At 38.0% G+C, this 14340-nt stretch overlaps 1 protein-coding gene across 1 annotated transcript in view; it reads right to left on the minus strand.

Moving 5' to 3' along the window:
- The window catches only part of Sarm (sterile alpha and armadillo motif), a 138931-nt gene that overhangs the window by 2236 nt on the left and 122355 nt on the right, over positions 1–14340 (minus strand). The window contains 4 exon segments of the mRNA XM_033328379.2: positions 345–554; positions 788–954; positions 1046–3043; positions 5313–5414. Coding sequence (XP_033184270.2) covers positions 345–554; positions 788–954; positions 1046–3043; positions 5313–5414 — 2477 coding nt within the window.

Below are 14340 nucleotides of genomic sequence, written 5' to 3' on the forward strand. Positions count from 1 at the left end.
ATGATATGAATACAAATTTTGTTGTTGTAAAGGAATCATTCTAAGATAAAACACATTGAAATATCTAGCACACTTCATGGCTATATAAATAATAAAAATTAAAATACACAATAATAATAGAAAAAAGCAGACTATGTGAAGAATAAGCTGATAAGACATCAATTACAACATAAATGTAAGATTAAATTTCCTCGACTGACCTAGACGTGATTGATTGTCTTTAGCGTGATTGTTAATCCTGGCTGCATAGAAATAAAAGAATTGTGTTAGAATTAATGCACTCCAAAATTTAGTAAGAGTTTAATCCTCTAGATGAATATTATTTTTGTGAAAAGGATAGATACCTGCTCGGTATGGCTGTGGGCGGGCCCTCTAGTCAATCTCGCCCTCCTGTCGAGTCTTTGTCACTGCCCCTGCTTTCATTACTGTGCATACGTTGATAGTTCGGTGGCTGTCTTATAGTTGTGTTACCCGGTGTGTTTGGTTGCGTCACGTCCTTGGGCGCGATGCTTCTTGGGATATCTGATCTGACTGGTATTTCGCCTCGCATAAACCTGGCAAGCAAATTTTTATTTTTGAGAAAATCTTCAGTATATATTCAGATCCGAGATTGCAGAAACTTCAATAAAAAAGAAGAAAAAGAGCAAATTATGTATAGTAAAGAAAGTTTGATATTTCTAAAATATAATGATTTATTATTCCAGACATAAAGAGCTCAATTTTGTAAGCATCAGAAAGTTGGGTGTCTTTTTTTAACTTTTATGTGTTAATAAATGTTTATGATTACCTTTCTAGTTTGTCTACGCAGGCATCTTGGTAATCATGGATCCATCGTACACCATTGAAATGACAAACTGCTCGCATATCTTCAGGGAGTTCTTCAGGCTCTGGCCACTGGAAGTTGTCTATGATAGGAATTATATTACATTGTGATTGTAGAGCTGCTACAATCTCCTGTAAACACCATTAATGTAATATAAGCCACTTTTCTAATAATATCAGCAAGTATACCATTTCACAAAAACAAATTGAATCAATAACTTACCCTATGAACCCAGTCTTTGCATTCACTGTCCTGTATACACCTTTCCAAAGCCTTGGGCGTCAGCACAAGGAGGAAGTGTTTTGCCTGCCTGATGCTTTGCAGCAGGTTATTGTCGAATTTGCCGGCTTCTAACCTTTCAACATCAATGAACACAGAGAAGCCTCTCAGTTGCAAGTGGACTTTCAATAAACTGGCTAACTGGGATCCATTTGATCTTCTATAACTAACAAACACGTCCAAGGATTTATCTGGTGATTCATCCTCCGAAGAACCCAACTGATTGTGCTGCATATTCTTAATAGCATCTAATATCCTCAACCTATGGATGCTATTTGCGATGCCACACTCTGTCAGTAACTGATCTTCAGACAAATTCCTGATGGAGTCTTTGTCAACGCCAGCATTAAGCATACTGTATGTGTAGATTGAGAACTCCTGACCAATTGATTGCAAGAAACTATTTAAATTTCCCGTGTCTCTACTGCTATAATCAGCCATCTTCTTTAAATTCTGCAATTCTCTGGTAAACCTTCTCCTCCTGATACCATTTGTTAAACCAATATCTTCTTTGAGATTCTCTTCTGTCAGCTGTAACAATAAATCACCATCCACTCTACTTTCCACAAAGTTCTGTGCACATTCCGCGAATCCAATCTGTTTCACCCACTCTCTGACATCTTCTGTAGACCAGAGAGGTACCTGTTGGCTGAGTTTGTGAGGAATCTCCTCCCCAATTAAACGTAATGCCTGCGCCGCATACTTGGAAGCAATTGCATTAGGACAACTAGCTACTTTCTTTAACGGTTCAATGGCTCCTATCGCACGGAAGATCTCCGTGTTGCCCTGCTGTTTCTTGATGCCAGCCTCCATACAAAAATGGAAAGCTGCCAGATTCCTAGCTTCCTCTCTTTTTGAGCTTAGTACCGGTACCAGCCTCTCAAGCCAATTTTTACTCTGACCATGTGCATGTGCTAGATTCGACTTGGCGAATTCATAGGGATTATGTGAGGTTACAAATGGTTCAACTAGATCCAGTGTACCAGACTTTAACACTGCAGCTTCTATTTCCTTATTGGCTACTAATACAGCAATTGCCAGACAAGCATAGTACTTAATGTTGTCGTCATTGTGGAAAGCTAGTGGAAACAGCCACATAGGCACTTTTCTCTTGATCATGGCTTCCTGATTTTCTGCACCACCATATAGAGACAGATTGGCGAGAGCACCAGCACAGTGTCTCAACGTTTCAATGTCGTTCTTTCTACATTCGAATAGAACAGCATCTAGACCACCTAGCCTGATCACATCGCTGCAGGTCCCTTCGCTATGTTTAAACAGGTGTTCCAAGATTCCAGTGCCTACTCTCGAATGATCCACCGAATTAGCATTTTTTGTGCATACACAGGCAACGTTCACAACCTTCTCTAAACCGTGTTCCACTACGTGTGCCCTGTTCTCTGTGGTCAGACACTGTTCTAATAATCTGGCCGAAGAAAACTGTAGTTCATTATCGCTGGCTATACAGTTGGACATTAATAAATCAAGACCACCTCTCGTTCTAAGGGTGTTACATAGGGTGTAACCTAATTCGTGACCATGAGTAGGTACTGCCCACGCTTTTCTAATGATTTCGTTCACTCTGTCTAATAACAACGGTGCCTTGCCACTTTTACAATCGTTGGCTTTTAAACGTTCCACGAAATTGTCTAGGAAATTAGAGTATTTGGCGATAGCTCGATCGACGTCCTGGGGATTCGATTTTGAGCATAGAAGGTCTAGATCGTCCAGAGGTAGAGAAAGAAGTTCGTCTTCAGCCGGCCTCATGCCGTTCATCAATTGATTCACTGCACTCGCTGCGCTGATCATTGAAGATTTTGAGGTGACTCCTTTCGCGATTGTGATACTTGACTGCGAACTTGCTGCAGAAATGTGTTTCTCGTGGTTGAAGATCCCGGTTGAAGTGACCGTTTGTCTTTGTTGTTGTGCTGCCATAGCTTTCTGAAATAGAAAAAGATAATCCCTCTTAGAATTGTTAAAGTTATTAAAGAAGTTTCAAAATTGCAATGAAGCTGTGAATACAATTTTTCTCTATTTTCCTCGTAATTCGTAAATAATAATGACGAATGTAAACCTTTTATCAAAATGATTGTAAATATCTTTTTTCGTCATTTTTCTTATAACTTGTGGAAATTTTGAATATAAAAAGAATATAACTCGTCTTCCTTCTTTTTAGACCCTAAAGGGTAAAACAAACTCTTTAAATACGACTGAAAGAAATGAAAAATTTTCCGAAAGTTTTAATATAAATGAATCATTCTTGGTCGTACGAATCATCAAACGCAAAGGACATCGTCAATCTTTAGAATAAGCGTTTTAGGTTGGCGCTGAACACGCCGTAACTTGGCGTCACAGAGAATTATCACTACTGTGCCACGTCCGCTCCCCGTATCTTTATTATTTCTGTATCGCTACGTAACGCATCAAGCACGACGGAACATCTCAAACTTTTCCATTACTCTTCCTTTTCTATTATCGCTGATTAAACGCTAATCTACATCATCTTCGACTTAAGTCTATTGTTTAGAATCCACACCAAATATCACGCTCTCTTTCTGTCATAATTATCAAATATTGGTTTAAAGTGTTCTGTATCACGTGGTTTATTCAATAATTAGAAGAGTTTACAGTGAAGCTTCTGGATTAGATAAAGAAAAGATACTACTCTCTGATATATATATTTTCACTTTAATTAGATACTATCAGACATATTTGCTAAATTTTTCTAGCAGATATTCTACACGTTTCTACTTGTTTTCAATTGATTTAAGCTCGGCGCTACTTATTTTAATCTATTTATCTCACGATTTTCGATCAAATCTTTCACCGAAGAAATTAACAAAACAACAAAACATGACGACGATAAAAGTCTATTTCTCTTTAAGAAACTTTTCTTTAAAAAAATTCTCCAAATCTACGAAAAGGATCTCCAAAGTTTCAAAACAAAATCCTGTAATGAAGGCTTCAAGAGCTGGAGGACAATTTGAATTATGTTGTTTTGCCTCGGAGTTGTTAGGACATATATAACGTAATAATAAATAAACTCTGGCCAAAACAATGTCGCTGCTACGCGCAATCGTCAAAAAAGAAAACGAATTTAATTTTCCGGTACTCTCCCGACCAGTATAAATAAACGAACGCGATCGTAAGGTAACCAGTTTTCAGTCTCAGTCTCGAGCGATTTTAATAGCGATCAATACACAGTCTTTAGCGAATCAGTTAGTACCGAGCGTCTTAGAGAACATTCTCTGTATTTATAATTATTTTAAAATATATTTGACGGTTTAACATCAAGTTATCTCGTCATTTAAACCACACGACCAACTATCCTCTACAAGCGTATCGAGTCAAACCAATAACGAAACACGAAGAAGATTCGAAGAAAGAATTATGAGAAAACTGAAAAGAACGGCTACCAATTTCGAGTCGAGGCTACACTTCCGCAGCATAGCAGCGGATTCCATCGTCTTCCGGGACACGGTGTCGAGCTACCGGTCGGGAAATCGAGAAACACTGAAAGTCGACGCAAGCTGATCACTGTTTAAATTTGCAGATCCCACTTTTCACGACGGAGATGATGGCGTATAAATTTACGAAGAGCGTCAGGACGCGCCTCTAGTCTGCACGTGTGCCAAATAGCATAACGGAGGATGAATATATTGGCCGTTGAACGGTACAGGACTCGTGCTTTTCGAATGTTTGCTTGGTGGCTGGCCAAACACGAACGATTCTACTTGATGGTGACCATCGAATGTTTCGACGTTTCTTGGTATCGTGGGTTTTCGACGAAAACTGTGACATATTTATTACGTGCGATTCTTTTTTAACGTTTATATAGTGCGAAATATCGAGTTCTTGGAACGGACGAATTTTTGTGAGTAACGTTCATTTTTCTTTCTTTCTTTCTGTTTCTCTTTTAGATATTCTCTGTATCGCCTAGCACGACTGGACGTTAAAATATCAACGTTTACGTTTTGAAACAGGAACACGACTACCTACAACATTGATCGATGCTCTTCGTATTATTTTAATTCTAATTAATTATATATACATAACGTACTTAGGAACGTATTAATCGAATTATTGAGTTATTTGGTCGTTGATAATATCTGTGAATGATCTTTCTTTTTATTCCAATTTTCGAACTTTGTACGCCGAGATATGATTGTTAAAGAGTGTTGCTGTTATTTTCTGTTTCTCTTTCTCTTACTTTCTCCGAACTGAATGAATCGCTCTGTAGCTTCATCGTGGATGCAGCCATGTTATTGCTTTCCTGGTGCGACAGGTCGCCAGCTTTTAAGCTTCTCTGTTCCTGCAACAAACAGAAGCATGGGTTTTTATTAATACTTTTACGAGCTCTAGACTCGCGAGCCGCATAAAATCATCTTTCAACGACCTACGTGAAGATAACGTTTCAAAACTATTTTAACTACCTACGTGAAGATAACGTTTCGAAACTATTTCAAAGACGATACAAACGCTTAAAAATATCCCTAACATTTTTCAATTTACTGCAAGATTGTTTCGGAGAGGGAAAGGAACGTGGAGAGATACTTTGAGAAAGCGTAGCCTTGAAATATTTCATCGAGTAAACAACTAAATAAAAATACACCACAGATCCTTTACAAACTATATTATTGTCATACTTATACATCACAGAGATATAAACCCTTGCAACGAAGAACAAAACTTAATGCTAGCAAGGAGAATAAAACCAATTCGTAATTTAGCAATTGGATTAAATTCGAGCGAAAATAGCAAGTTCCACGTAAGAGAGTGCGTATTCGCAGAAAATCGTTGCTTAAAAATACTTCTAGGAAATCCAACTGAAGCTTCATTCGTTCGTGTTGCCAAATCACTTCGAATCGAGAGGGAACCTCCAAACATCGCGAGATCTCAGTATACAAAAACAAAAGCGTCAAACAGGTCCGGCAAAAGTCGTCAGTGAGTGAAATTCCAAAAACATTCCGAGAATATTTCGCGTAAAGTTGCGAAACAGTATCGAGGAACTTCAAAGAACTGGAGAATAAACTTTCGAGTAAACGTGTCGATGATAGGGCGTCATTTCAACGGACTGCAGACACGAATATTTAATATCGAGACGCGTGTTGTAAGGAATTAGCGTGACATCGAAGACCCACTTACTGCGAGTTGGCTAATAACGACGCTAATTCGCGGATGAGATCCGATAACATCGGAACGCGAGCCACAATTGCGCCACTGTGACTTGCAAGTAGCAGCAGATTTCCATCGTTTTATCGTGACGGAGAGTGTACTCTTATTAATCGAGACGCTTCTGAGCTCTTGTCGAGCCTACTGGACGAGACTTCTTTCGCGCAATTATCGTTGCGAAAACGTCTCGTTGAGACTGAGACTACACGATCTGATTCTTAGTGGCGCATAGTGAGACGATAACGCAGATAAAAATTTCAATCGTGCTCTTTTTATACCTATAAATAGATTTTTCATGCATAAGAATTATGCAGATATCGATATTAATAAAATAACAATTATGCAAATTGTGCGAAGTACTTTTGATAAATTCAATGGCGCGGAAATTCATAGAATGCATACCTGTAATAGGTATATTAAAATATATAAAATTTTCGAAAGTGAAGGGAGTACTGGTTCTCTTTATAAAAGTATAAGATTGCATAAAAATCTGTAATATATTTTTGAACGTTAATGTTTATGCAAATTCATATTTTCATGAATATCATTGGCGAATTGGTAGATAGAGACTCGTTTCATCCCTTGGTAGATGCTATAACAGGCATTTTTCTTTGGACATTTTGCGCATTTTTGCATATTTAAATCGGTTTTAATTAGGACTTAGATCGATATTATTCTTGAGTATCGTCGAATGAGAAATCAGAAATGAAAAATTTGTTGAGCTCGTTGCAAGCTTTTAGATTCTTTTTTTTTTTTTGCTTCAACCACAATTTCAGAAGATAAGTAGAATATTATCGTGTGAATAAATATTTTTCAATGAATGAAATTCTTTCATGAATAATTAATCAGAACGTTCAACAGTCGTACATGTGTGCATTATATTTTTGTGAAAAATGAAACAGATGTTTCTTTCTTCTAGTCTTCATAAATTATTTATGAAGAGATTACTATTTTAACAATGTTATTTTGGGAACGAACCTTAAAAAAAATATAATGTTTCTCGTTCCACTGTCTGGCAATCCGAGGAGTTTCGTGTTTCTAATTAAGCGTTTGTTCTTTAGGATATTCAATTTATATTACGTTTCTTCTATACGAAAGTGTGCAAGAACGATTGGACACCTTTCGGATCAAACGTTGGTAATCGTCGACGTGTAAAACGTTCTGCAAATATTGCCCCTTGATCTCAATGTCACTTGCTATCTTTCGTCTATATTATCAAATCATACTTTCATCGAGGAAAATCAATACGCAGCTTCGTCGGATAACATATCAATTGCAATAAAATGGAGAAAGTTTCCAATAAATACAACGATTAACGTGAACCGTCCAACTCCTTAAATTTCCATCGTCGTTGCGAAATATAACACGAAATGAAGAAATGTCCTTCGATTTAACACCAATAAAAAAAGAAAAAACACTCAGCAACCGATCACAAAAAACTGAGAAAAGTTCCGAACACCGGTAAATACAACGATTGACGTAAATTTTCAGCCTGCGTCAGCATCGGCAGACATAAAACAAAATAGAAAAATTCTTCAACTTAACAACACCAATCTGCCAAGACGCACTGAACAATTATTATTCACTAAAAGAAAAAATTCGAAAAAATTCGAGTACCAATAAATATGGAATTGAAACGATGGTCAAGCGTCGAAGAAACGCTGTCCAACGAGCATCGAGGCGGAAAACCTCGAGGACGAGCTTCCGCGACACAGTTCCATAACAGTCTGGTCCGTCGAAAGCTCATCGGCCGCGGCTCGACCACTCCGCGCGCGCTCCGGCTTCTGACGTATTTCTCTAAATATAATCCGAGCGTATCGTCACGAGGCTGGCCAGCGTCGTTCTCCGTGTTTCGCTCGTCCCTGCCACCTTACGCGCGAACACGAGTCCCCACGTGCCACCATCGTCTTATCGTTTGTTTCTTGGACTTTAAAGTGCGATTTCACCGAGAAATCGCGAGTAATTAATAATTAGTTCTATTTGAAAGATTTCCTCCAAGTGGAATTATAATTTCCGATGGTTTTGGATCAGCGTTAAGCGACGTGATTCAAGGGTTGAACGACGGATATTTAATGAATTTTTGGTAAATACGACGTATTACGACGAGAGAGCAAATGGAGGAGAAATTTTGACGATTCGTAATTGTATCATACGATATTATACGATCGTTTCGATTCTTGCGAAATAGCAACGTAGCTTGTGATGGTTTTGGATTGCTGCAAAGCAAATAATTGCACGGACATCGTTAAAAATTACTGTGGAGAAGATTCGTTTGGTTCTTCCAATCTTTAGAAGATTCTCTCGAAATAGCATCGTGATTTGTTACTTTTATTCGAGTTGGTGTAAAGAGCAGTGACTCGATTGAATGGCGGATACAGTGAATTGCAACGTAATACTTTGTCGAGCAACGATTACGTACAATTCTTTTGTGTAAGTTTGAATTAATGTGAATGGATATGTAGATACATTGCTAGGGTAAAAGTGCGGATACGAAGATCGTGACGTTTGAATGAGTAAGTCGAATGAATAAATTGGTTATAACAATAGAATTATTGATAAGCAGTGAGATAATAGATCGTGGACTTGTTTATCGACTCATAAATAACTTGTAAATTCAGAAAGGCGACGTAACCTTTCTCTTTTTATAATCCAAGATGTAGTCAGTGACAACTTGGCATAGCAGGCTTGTGGCGAGCAAATTTCCACGTCTCTTTTTGTCGCTTTCTACCGTTGGATCGTGTCGTTGAATTTGCCGAAACCGATCATCCGAGTGGACAATTTTTCGCGCCTTGTTAAAAATCACGAGGTTTCTGTTATATTATTCGCAGAAGCGCGAACTCGCTGAATTAGAATAGCCGCGCGCGGGTAAACAAATTCGACAAATTTAAATGTACTCGTCCGGCCATCCGCCTACAGATATTTCTACGATCGTTTACGTCAGCTACACGCGACTTTCAAATAGCTCGAAAAAATGGCTCGAAGTGAAAATAAATGCCACTTGGTACACCGAAACGTTCATCGACCATCGTTGAATTATGGTGGTCGGATTAAGTTGGAAATTTACAGTTGCGTACTTGGTATCGTGTTGATTTGATAAAGCGAAGAAGAAATAGATATTGTATCTTCGTAGGAAATAATGGAAAAATTCGCATGAAAGTTCGTGAGACTTTGTGATCGAAATTAAGTTGACAATTCAACAGCGACAAATATGCAGATTTCAGTTTGTGCAGATTTGATAAATATCAAATGTAATGGGTGCAAGATGAGTTAGAAAACGAAGAAAAAGATAGCGGTTTTAGGTTGGAAGAAAATGTTGGAGACATACGTAGAATAAGGAACGTGTCATTTCCCGTCATTCCTCGACGCTAAGTGTGATAACTTTACTTTTGTTTTAGAGATACGCAAATCAATACTAGGTAAGATTAGATACTAAAATGATCAGAAAATTTACTTGGTTATCGACTAAGAGAATTTATTAAATTGAAAGAAAAGAAATGTTTGTCATCCTTAATCTTATCAAGAATAATATCAAGAACAACATTAAGAATAATACGTAAGAACGAAGCGATTGAACGTCATCGAAAGAAAGCATCCATTACGCGGAATTATGTCAACGAATCGCCAAAGAGAGATCACCTTACGTATCATCCGATCAAAATCCGTTTATTTACTTCGTATCACGAAAGATTTCCTCGAATCGTGTCAATAAATCACGCTCTTCTTACGATTATCGATCCAACACCTGCGTTTCTTTATCAACGACAATGCAAAACGATTTTTGTGTTCTGTCAGTCGGATCTCGATTATCCGTCAAACTCCTAGCTTTATCACTTTAATCAACAAATTCCTAAATTTCCGATCTCCAGTCCAATAATCTACTCAGTTCCATACAGTGTTGTGCAAAGCATACGCATAACGCTTCAACGGAATTCTCGAATCGTTAATCCCCATTGGAAGAACGAGTTTGACACACTGGAAAAATATAAACGTAAAAATTACAATAAACTCATCACTGATCATCTTGCACGAAAGTTCCACAAGCACAAGCAATTTACCACCGACGATAAAGCACACACAGTCACTTACCACGTGTTCTCGATCGAACACTTTTCGATGCATGACGCCGCGATGCACTGGCCACGGTGCGCTCATCTCTACTGGAGTACATATTATACTTCAAGATACCACGAATTTTTTATCCTCCTTAACTCACTAACACTCTGTTCATGGAATTCGAACTATATAACAAACTACACGACTAACGTGATTCACAATCAGATCGAATTTTAATCATCGAATCGATAAGATAAACCTCGATATCAGCTTCTCTGATAATACGATCGTTTATTCCTCTTTTTCACCCCTCTTCCCTCCCACCTAAAAGATATAACGATATTAAAAGTAATACGGAATCACAGCGAATAAAAGCGACCACCGACAGGTTCGATGGAGTCGTTGCGACGCTCAGCGACCAGACTAAGCAACGAGACATCCACGAGCGTTCAATTTCGTTCAGAATCTCTACTGCACCGTGGCCAAACACGAACACCAGCGAGCCCGGATTTTTCGTTGCGATCCCGTCGCGTTGTTTCTATTTTTCCACGACTAAAAATAACGCTTGTATCACTCGTACCGATGCATGGATTGTCGCGAATTTTCGGATACCTGCACGGCCAACGTTGCGCAATAGTTCAAACAGACGCTTCCGCGATGTAAAGAATGGCCGATGAGAGACCGCGATGACGAGGGAAACCAAATTAGCGTCATTCGTTCGCTTTAGTTCGTTGTTTTTGTTGGATTTGGTTTTCCCATTCGGTTGGGTTGAAGAGAGATCGAAGAACGAAGATTGCGTTTCGAATATTGTAAATTCATCTAGTGACGGGATTTAATAACATCGACTTTGGAATATTAAGGTAGACGTTGACTATAGTGCATCGTGGATCGATTACACCTACACTTTATCTATATTATACTATGTTACACTGCATCGGTTTCAAATTTCGTCATAAACAATAAGTAACGTACATTACAAGACAACGAACACTTTGTCGTAGACTATCTCGCGTGCCAACGATACGACAGCTTTTCTTTGTTAACAAGAGCTTATTAACACGTTGCTATTTCGACGGATGCGCTTATAAATAATCTAATCCTGCGTGTGACACTATAGTCGTGCAACATTTCTGCTATTAGCGTAATCGCCAAATACATAGAAAGTTCGAACATCGGAATTTCGCATTGACATGGAATTACATTCTTCGAATGACGCAGTGTTCGGATACTGGTATTTTCTATCTTTCGAATCATGCAATTTTTGAACGTTATAATCTTTGAAATTTCACATTTTCAAAAATTAATTGTTCTGGAATATTTCGCAATGTGGTTTTAAAATCATTCAAGTAAATTCTTCGAGTAAGCGAGCATTTCTCTTTATCCGTCCGATAACGTTATCGACATTTTTTTCAAATCAGAAAAACAAGATCGTGTCTTCTCTGAATAGAGAAACGATCAGAGCGTAAGAACCAGAAGGAAGTTTGGTAAAAATTGCTTTCATGAATCATTATCGGTCGAGTACACGATAACGCTATCGGTCTCTTTCTATAAATAAAATTGTATTGCATTGGACAGACGACAATAATTAATTATTGCGACAATATCAACGATGCTTTAATACCGCGATCGATTTTTCCGTAATCGTTTCACCATAATCCTTTGCTTCTTCATATTTCTCACGGACTTTAATCACTAAGATTCTTTCTCTGATTAATTTTCTAAATACGCTATAATTTATCTAGTCTGCGGATTGTAGCTCATTTATGGAAAATTTAAGCGCTATCCTTCATCTATTCTATAACATAAGCGTTGATAGTTTATAGATCTTCTCTTTATTTCGATACTTTATACAAAAATTCGTAACATAGTCGATGGGATCTCTCTCTGGTTTCGTTCATTCTTCGATTGTTTTTTTTTTTAAACTTTTTTTAAAAATACTAAAACGATGAAACGACAAGAAAAAATTGTAATTTATGGTATCTTACATAGATATATTTCAAAATAAACTCTCGAAGCCTGTCATTTTGTACCGATATAGATAGAAATGGGTAGAATTTTTGAGTTATGCAAATCGGAGGGTCAAAGGTGTAAAAATGTAATATGGAAAAATATATAAAATATCCAAACTTCTATATAGATGGTATTCGCTATAATATTTAACAAATGAAATTAATCTCCGATTAGATCCAGCCTTTTCGTTTTCATGAAAATATAAATCTCCATAAATATCCGCGGTCTAGTGATAATAAATATCGATATCGATCGAAGGAAAATGAGTCTTCCGGTCGAGAGAGGTTTTCGTGGACTCTTTCCGGAGGCCTTGAACGTGTCCTTGAGAAACATTAGAGGAGATGCTGGCAATTTACCCGAGACAAGTTTCGCGGTCGAGCTCTATTTCGGTTGTGCGGAGATATCGGTGACATCCACGTTTCTCGTTGGCACCGATTCCCGAAAATCCGACCGAAAATTTGAGGGCTGATCTCACTGTATGAGTGTTCATCACTGAATGAACCGCGCTATGAAAAACAAGTACAAAGACACGATGTTGCGCAACGAAGTAAATCGTTTCTTGGACCCCCGCGAAATACTTGGCACCATTCACACTATCATTTAATACACAATACGTCCTAGTGACGTTCAAACAACTTTGTTTCTTACAGAAGTCTTTACCGTGTTGTAGAGATATTTTCAAGTACGTAACGTTGCTAGGCGACCAATGTTTCACAAAAAGCAGATTCACTTATAGAGAAAATACCACGACGTAATAATTTTACGTTACATATTCGTTGAATAATCGCTTAGCAACTTTCTTTCTTCATGTACGTAAACTTAACAATCCCTTTCTTGAAAACTAGCTACGAGAATAGCTTAAAGAAACGATCAATTCTCATGACATCATAGCCGAAGTGAAATCACCGTGTTATAGATCGAATCGAAATACTTTAATCGTACCATTCTCGGGGATTTATTAGCAAAACTTTCGTTCGCCATGATTCTTTGCCGTCCTGTGCCGCTTTTGGGCCTCAAAACGGGGAAATATCTCCGTGTTAAGCTCGACAACTGCTGCCCCATCGACACACGCGAACCGACCTCTAACAGTGCCAGCAACTAACTGCCTTGCCCTCAGGAAAACGCCGATCGATCGTTCGTGCTGTTTGTTCCGCGTTTATTCCGTTTGAACCGCGTTCACCCTCGTGAGTCGAGGGGAAATTTCATCTCCATGGAAACATCTCTGCGCGTGGGAGAAATTCGTCTCTTTCTTCGAAGTTCTTTTTTCAAAAAAAAAAAAGATACAGTTTATCTAGTCTATTTCTAAAATTTCATGCGAAGAGTTTTATTACGATCCCCCGAAAGTGTAAAAGCTTCTTGCAGATGTTTGATGTTTAGAAGCGTACAGATTTTTCTATTGGAAATTAGTATTTTTTCAAATTGAACGTTTTGTCATTTGTATCAGTTTGCCTCCGAATTGCTCGTTCAATTTTCTTTTTTGATCAAACTTAAATTTCGTTTCGAATAAAAATACATTTGAGAATCAAAGTTATCGAAGCTACGGTCTCTACAAATTCGAGAACAGTTGATTTCTTTAATATTTTTCTACTTGTCTTGCTGTTTCAAGAGTCCATAAGAATATCGATCAAGATATTCAATCTTGTAACGAACTCCAAATTTCTTTCTCTCTTTCTCTCTCTCTCTTTCAATCTCAAAATTCTCCCAGCTGATAGCTATGATTCATTCTATCGAAGCCACATGCGTAACAGGACACGTGCATCCAGTGATTCATCTGAAAATGCAACCACACGTAATGATCTCTAAACGTGTTTGCCAACAACTGCGGTTACTTTGAATGCAATTTTTGGAACCATCCAACGGCCGATCGGTAATAAAACTTTCTTGTATCGAACCGTCTGAATAATCCAATTTCCAGAAGTTGCGTGGCTACTTGAACTACTTCTAAGAAACATTCTCGAGTTCCAAAACTGTACTCCCTATTTTAAATATTGCCTCATAGCATA

The sequence above is a fragment of the Bombus vancouverensis genome, chromosome 3, assembly GCF_051014615.1.
Source record: "Bombus vancouverensis nearcticus chromosome 3, iyBomVanc1_principal, whole genome shotgun sequence".
Taxonomy (NCBI): domain Eukaryota; kingdom Metazoa; phylum Arthropoda; class Insecta; order Hymenoptera; family Apidae; genus Bombus; species Bombus vancouverensis.